The sequence below is a fragment of the Orycteropus afer genome, unplaced genomic scaffold (assembly GCF_000298275.1).
Source record: "Orycteropus afer afer isolate SDZICR_OR568_19922 unplaced genomic scaffold, OryAfe1.0 scaffold00039, whole genome shotgun sequence".
Taxonomy (NCBI): Eukaryota; Metazoa; Chordata; class Mammalia; order Tubulidentata; family Orycteropodidae; genus Orycteropus; species Orycteropus afer.
The window spans coordinates 13,491,071-13,498,938 of NW_006921626.1; the positions used below are offsets into that span (position 1 = coordinate 13,491,071).

General features: G+C 43.0%; 1 protein-coding gene across 1 annotated transcript in view; it reads right to left on the reverse strand.

Moving 5' to 3' along the window:
- The window catches only part of SDE2 (SDE2 telomere maintenance homolog), a 49,947-nt gene extending 47,553 nt beyond the window's left edge, over nt 1–2,394 (reverse strand). The window contains exon 1 of the mRNA XM_007936974.1: nt 2,275–2,394. Within this exon, the coding sequence (XP_007935165.1) occupies nt 2,275–2,394 (120 nt within the window). The remainder of the gene's footprint in view (nt 1–2,274) is intronic.
- Between the last annotated feature and the right edge of the window lie 5,474 nt (nt 2,395–7,868).

The window sequence follows — 7,868 nt, forward strand, 5'->3', positions numbered from 1 at the left end:
TTTCTAGAAACACACCACTTACCTAAACTAACACAGACTAATGTGGAAAAGTTGAACAGGTTCATCACAAAAGAAGAAATTGAACAGGTCATCAAAAAATTACCAACGATATAAAGTCCTGGCCCAGATGGTTTCACCAGAGAATTCTACCAAACATTCAGAGAAGAATGAAGAAAACCAAAAATTCATGTAAACAATTAGTCCTAGCGACTGGTACACCATCCAATCTGCAGCCTATACAACCATGAGACCAGAAGAACTAGATGGTAGGCGGCTACTACTGTCAACCACTTGGAAGGGGATCTATGGAAGAGATCTGAATAGAGAGGGAGAACAATGTGGAACACAACTCAAAATCATTTGGAGAAAACATAAAGGGGAGACCAGGTTTGCTGGTCCGATAAAGCCTGGTGGAACCACTGAGACTATGGTCCCTAGGTGGCCTTCAGGTCTGGAATTGAACCCATGCCTGTAGCTTCCAGCCAAACAATAGATAGGCATATGAGTTGAACATTTACCTTAGGTAGATATACCCCTTGGAGAGAACAAGCATGGGAGAAAGAAGGGCTGCTTATGCACAGGGAGACAGCTAAGGGGGCAGGAGTGCATGGAGGGATAGATACATGAGGAAGTATGAGGGGAGATGTTGCATTGTGGTAAATTGTGGTGAATGTCATGAGATAAAGTGTATATGGAAAGTGAATTTTCTCTGTAAATTTTCACCCAAATCACAATTAAAAAAAATAAATTAAAAAAAAAAAAAGGAAGACTTTCAACAAAATGGATTAACACAGCAGCTGCAACAAGAGGCTCAAGCACAGAATGGATTCTAAGGATGGCGCAGGCCCCACCCCCACCCCAGTGTTTTGTTCTGTTGTACATAAAGTCATTATAAGTTGCAACCAACTTGATGACACCTAACATCAACATCATCATTAACTTTGCAGCTGTCTTTGCCTGTGTCTGCTTTATCAGTCTGATACACAGCAGGGCAGATTTTTACTCTCCCAGTGAAAGCTAACACTATCATGTGTTAGAACAATTTTGTTCTAAAAAGCACAGGTGGGAACTTGAGCTATTTTCCTTTGTCCAGTATTTTATCAAATGCCCTTTTATAAGTTTTATATTTCTCTTTTACTGTCATGTTTCTAAAATAAATATGACTTGAATCAGCTCATTTGTTTTCTTCCTTCTTATTTAAAACTCTTACTACCAACATTTCTTAAAATTAAGATCCTATTTTTTTGGCCCCACTCTGGATCAATTGTCATAAGTTTGAAAACTGCACTCATAAGAAATTTTTTTTTTTTTTTTAATTAAAGTTCAGCTTTCTTAGAAAGTATTTCCCCATCCAGATGGTCAAAAAAGGTTCTACTGACAGTCTTTAGACTGCAGTGTAGGAAGAAAAATGAGGAAGCTGAAAAACACTTCTAAACACACATTGCTTCTTCATGGAACCAGTCCAAGTCTTCTAAAGATTTGGTTTAGACTGTACATTTGGTAAGTCTATAAATAACAAGCAGAGGAAAGAGTCTGGGAACCACGGAAGAGGTGTAGTTATAAAGAAAAAAAAAAAGAGTATTAGATTAAGTACCAAATTTAAATTAGGATTTAAGATTACCAAATTCATTAGCTAACGAACAGGCTTAATACCACAAATGGTAAAAGTTTGCTTACTTGATCAAGTAAAACCACACAAGTTAACTCTGGAAGTCCTTGATAAATTTTAAAAAATAAGTTTGGACAAAGAAAATCAAAGTATTAGTGAAAACTTATCACAGCCCCTAAGAATCCAAGCCCTCAACAGAACACACTGTAAGCCCTTGGTCCCGGCCAGTGACCACATAAATTCGTATACCTCTCCAAGGATTCTTTAGCTTGGATCTACATAAAATATACTTCTTTAGGTTGAAGCTAACACAGTTATGTGATTAGTAGGCAAAATGCGCGTCACATAACCATAGTATCTATTAAGGATATGAGCCTGAAAGATCATCTGTCCCAAGTGCTTCATTTACAAATGAGGAAACTGAGACCCAAAGTGTTAGTGTCTGAGGTCTGGACTGTGAGCGGATTTTTCTCTCCTTTTATAGAGAGACAAACCACAGTCACACAACAAAAGCAAAGGAAGGCCTCAGTATCAGTTTGAAGCATCTTAAAACTAGGGAAACTTCAAACACTGAAAACCCGAGAACAGACCCAGCCGAAACAGACTCTCCATACCTAGCCCTGTCTCTCGTTCGCCTTTCCTCATCCAGGAGCCACAAGTCTCACCTCATCTTGGCAGTAACGGTGGATAAAATTCCATACGGAGCACTGAGCCGAGCCACATCGCACCGCCTTGCACTTGGAGCTGGGGCCGCGAATCCACACCAGCGCCGTAGATTCCGCCATTTAACCTAGACCCAGAACCCCTAGAAGCCCCGAAACCCTCGGCGCCACAAGCAGCCCGGCGTGTTTTGATGACGTCCCCCTCCTCTTCCAGAGCCCCGCCCCTTACGTCTTCCGCTTGTCCCTTTCTTCCCCTGGGGCCAGTCACGTGATCCAGGCTGCCTGGCTCCTGAGCTGCACTGGCGGGGGGAGGGGGAGGGGGAACAGGAAGGGCCTGGCGGAGGCAGATAAGACAGCAGAGCCTGGAGCCTAGGCGTTGCTATGTGAAGTTGCTAGGGCGGGGCTCGAGGGACTGGCTATAAAAGGCTGGCTTGTGTTAGGTTTCGAGTGTTCTGGGTGTAAGCGATAAGGCAGTAACTAAGTACCGCCCTGTGCTGAGGGCTTTGGCCCTTTGCCTTACATCTGTGTAGTTATTTTTGGGTCGCAAGAATCGTGGCCTGAGAAAGCATTACTCCCTGAAGGTGTGAGGAGAGAAGTTGCAGTCCCTTAAGTGCTTCGGAGGCGGCGGCTGGGGTGGGGTGGGGGGCGGAGACTGCTTCCTCTGCGCTGGGGAGTCTCTCCCCGCCTCCAGAAGCCCCACCGTAAGGGAAACGACCCCGGGAGGTATTCTAACAACGGCCCTCTGCGTACCACCCCACCCCCCGCCCGGTTTACTAAGTATTGTCTTCCTTTCCAGAAACAGCTAACCTCCGGGTTTCTACCAGCCGCTCAGCCATGCTCAGTTTATTCTTACTTCCGCCTGTTTGCCTCTGCATTATTTCCATTTAAGCTGTTTTCAAAATATTTCACAGCAACTGGGCCTTTGTGAACTGCAGTGGCAGGAGTGACGTTTATAGTAATGCTACTTCAGAAAAAAAACCCTACCATAACTTTTATTCTGCACCACGGAAAACACTCGTACAGATCTGCATGATATAACTTTAAGGCTCTCGGAATCTGAAAGAGTCCCTTAATATTTAATATGCTGAGATTATGGTATTTTTAAAATCGTGAACAACTTAAAAGCCACTAGAAGATAGGGAGGGTTATCAAGAGATATCTGTGCCTACTAAACACAGATGTGTTGGTCCACAAAATCGCATTCTCTCCTGTTAAGATGCTTGACAATTGGGAGTCATTGCTGAGGGAAAAGCCACAAAAAAAATTCGGAAACCGTTTAATTGCAGGAGATATGAGCAAAGACAATTTCAAGGCCTGTGAAATTATAGATAACTGTTGTCTTTATTTCACATACACAGGAGGGAAAGTGAAACAAAGGGCTTTCTTGGGGATTCCAGTAGATACAAAAGTTACAGAGAAAATGAGGAAGATGTGTTGTGCTTAGAGAGCAGTGTTTTCCAAAGAAGGTGTTATACCCTAGAGTGGGTTAAGTATCTCACCAGGTGTGTACTTAAGTAGTCCTAGATCCGGAAAGCTCTAGTGTTGTTGTTGTTATGTGCCTTGGAGTCAGACCGACTCATAGCGACCCCTCCTTGGGTTTCCCAGGTGGTATCACTAGGGAAGTAGATTGCCCAACCTTCCTTACCTTCCTTCCAAGGAGTGGTAGTGGGTTTGAACCGCAAGCACTCTGGTTAGCAGTCAAGTGCCTTAGGCATTAGTAGCTCTACTAACTCCTCCTAGGTCTCTATCCTCAGGGTTCCTGAGCACTTAACCAAAGGAAACCTGAGCCCTAACCCTCTTTGTTTATTCATCGTTTCTTCTTTCTGAGGTTTGAAAAAATAATTTCAAGTGTCTGGGTTCTTCTTTCCCTACAAAGTAACCAAATAAGGGATCAGTTTAGTTTTACTAGCATTTGTACTTAAGGGCAATACTTTGTATCCTATAAAGATTAATTAGTTCTAACAAGTAAAGTCCACATCAGGGTTATTAACATTCTATCTCCAAAAAACCCAAATTCTGTGCCATCTAGTTGCTCCCGCTTCATAGCGACCCCTATTGGTTTTCCAAGGCTGTAAATCTTTATGGAATCAGACTGCCTCATCTTTCTTCCACACATCGGCTTGTGGGTTCAAACCACCAACCCTTTGGTTAGCAGCCAAATACCTTAACTAGGACACCACCAGAGCTCCTAACATTATATCTCAAACCAAATCAAACTCACTGCCATTGAGTAGGATCCCACTCATAGCGACCACTCCTTGGGTTTCCGAGGTGGTATCACTATGGAAGTAGATTGCCCAACCTTCCTTCTGAGGAGTGGCTGGTGGGTTTGAACCACCAGCCTTCCGGTTAGCAGTCAAATGCCTTAGGCACTACACCACCAGAGCTCCCAACATTATATCTGTTGTTGTTGTTACGTGCCGTTGGGTTGGACCCAACTCATAGTGACCAACCTTGGGTTTCCGAGGCAGTATCACTACGGAAATAGATTGCCCAATCTGCCTTCTGAGGAGTGGCTGGTGGGTTTGAACCGCCAGCCTTCTGGTTAGCAGTCAAGTGCCCTAGGCACTACTAGGGCTCCTCAAATCAGTCTCCCAAAACAAGCCTGAATGTAATTGTTCATTTATTCCTCTGTGGCATTGAAATTGCTTTTATTCTATTTAATCTCAAGTATTAAATTAAAAATAGTCATTTAAAATATGAAATGAGTATTCTTATTAACTTTTTAAAGATGCAAATTTCCTGGAGCAATATATAATCTATGCTTGAAGTCTTCACAATGAGCACCTAAGACCATGATGTACACAGCACCGATGTTAAATGTTAGTTGAATATTTGGTGAAGTACCAAAGTTGTAGGCCAAATTATTTCAAATTTATACCTGAAAAAAATGTATTTTGTACTAACACAATACTTTCCATCTGGGGACACAGAATTGAACTTGGATTAATGACTTACTAAATTTGTTTAAATAATGGGAAGATTGAGGTAACTAAAGAGTTATGCTACCATTGTCTGTCATTGTTTGTCACAGTGTGGTAGCTTGCATGTTGCTGTGAGGCTACAGGCTATGCCATTGCTATTTCGAACACCAGCAGCATCACTCATGGTGGACAGGTTTCAGCAGAACTTCCAGACTAAGACTGAAAAGGATGAGGCCATCTGCTTCTGAAAGAATTGGCCACTGAAAACCTTATGAGTAGCAGTGAAACACTGTCTGATGTATTACTGAAAAACTTTGCGTAGAGCCATGAAACATATTATGATATAGTGCCTGAAGATGAGCCCCTCAAGTTGGAAGGCACTCAAAATATTGACTGGGAAAGTATATTTTGAAGTATTTCTCAAAGTAGAGTCAACCTTGACGATGTGGATGGAGTAAAGCTTTTGGATTCTTCATTTGCTGATGGGACATGAGTCAAAATGGGAGGAAACAGGTGCAAAAATCCATTAACAATCGAAACATGGAATGTACAAAGTATGAATCTAGGAAAATTGGAAGTTGACAGAAATGAAATGGAATGCATAAAGATCCATATCTTAGAATAAGTGAGCTAAATGGACTGTGTGTCAGATTGGGTTCTCTAGAGAAACACAAAAACCAGCAAAGCGTATATATATATTGAGAGAGAGAGAGAGAAATTATCTTAGGAAAATGGCTCACAAACGTATAGAAGCCAGCAAGTCCAAAGTCCCTGGAGGAAACGGGCTGGTGGCAGCCTTAGCTTCCGCAAGTGCAGGGGGCCGAGAAATTCAAGGCTGGCAGGCAGTACACTGGTTGTTGACTCCAATGAAAGACGAATCCCAGATCTTCAGGCCGAGCGTGGGCTGCTCACTCACGGAAGTTTGTAGTCAGCACACCAGGGTTCCAATCCCTCAAAGAATGTGTCTCTCCCCAGGATGTCCCTGGATATCTTGGAAGCAGGCCACACCCCTAGGGAAACTCCCCTTGGGCAGGTTGGCCACTCAGAACACAGTCATCATGGGAACAACCACACAGAACTGGGGGTCCAGCCAAGTTGACACACAGCTCCAACCATCACAGACTGGTACTGGCCATTTTGAATCCAACAATAATATGGTCTACTATGCCAGAAATACCAAATTGAAGAGGAATGGCAACCCATTCATCATCATAAAGAACATTTCAAGATCTATCCTGAAGTACAATGGTGTCAGTGGTAGGATAATATGAGGAAGGCTAGTTAATACTGTTGTTGTGAGGTGCTGTCAAGTCATCTCTGACTCATAGCAACTCTATGCACAGCAGAACGAAACACTGCCCAGTCCTGTGCCAGCTCCACGATCCTTGCTCTACTTGAGCCCATTGCCACAGCCACTGTGTCAATCCATCTCGTTGAGGGCCTTCTCCTCTTTTGATAACCCTCCACCTTAACAAGCATGACATCCTTCTCCAGGGAATAGTCCCATCTAACCACTTGACCATAAGTAGGTGAGACAAAGTCTGGCCATTCTCCCTTCCAAGGAGCATTCTGGCTGCACTTCGTCCAGGACAGATTTATTAGATCTTTTAGCAGTTCATGGTACTTTCAGCATCCTTTGCCAGCACCACAACTCAAAAGCATCAACTCTTCTTCGGTCTTCTTATTCATTGTCCAGCTCTCACATGCATATGAAGCGATTGAAAATACCATGGGTTGAGTAAGACTTACCTTAGTCCTCAAGGAGACATCTTTGCTCTTCAGCATTTGAAAGAGGTCCTTTACAGCCAATTTTCTCAGTGCTATACATCATCTGATGTCCTGACTGCTGCTTCCATTGGCATTGGTTGTGGAACCAGGCAATGTGAAGTCTCTGACAACTTCAATCTTTTCTCCATTTATTGTGATGCTGCTTATAGGTCCAGCTGTGAGGATTTTTGTTTTCTTTATATGGAGATGTAATCCATACTGCACACTGTATTCTTCAGTCTTCATCAGTAAGTGCCTCAAGTCATCCACACTTTCAGCAGGCAAAGTTGTGTCGTCTGCATATCGCAGGTTGCTAATGAGTCTTCCTCCGATCCTAATGCCACGTTCTTCTTCATATAGTCTAGCTTCTCAGATTATATGCTGCACTGAAGGAATTGGTGAAGAACAAGTCTCCAAGAATTGATGGAATAACCATTGAGATGTTTCAACAAATGGATGCCCCACTGGAGGCACTCATTCGGCTATGCCAAGAGATTTGGAAGACAGCTACCTGGCCAACTGACTGGAAAAGATCCCTATTTATACCCATTCTAAGCAAAGGTGATCCCACAGAGTGGGGAAATTATCAAACAATATCATTAATATCGCATACAAGTAAAATCTTACTGAAGAGAATTCAAAAACTTTGAGAACCAATGGAATTGAAGGAATTGGCAAAATACAAGGCTTCAGGAATTGATAGACTATGCACTGAGATACTTCAACAGAAAATGCAGCAATGGAGGCACTTACTTGCTATGGTGGTTAAGTTTGTGTGTCAGCTTGGCTGAGCCTGGCTGAGTGGCTGGGCAGCTAGATGTAGTATTGCCCATGATGATACTGGTAATCAACTCCATGGTGGAATCTACTGAGAGTGGCTGAGTAGCTACCCTAGGGATATGGTCT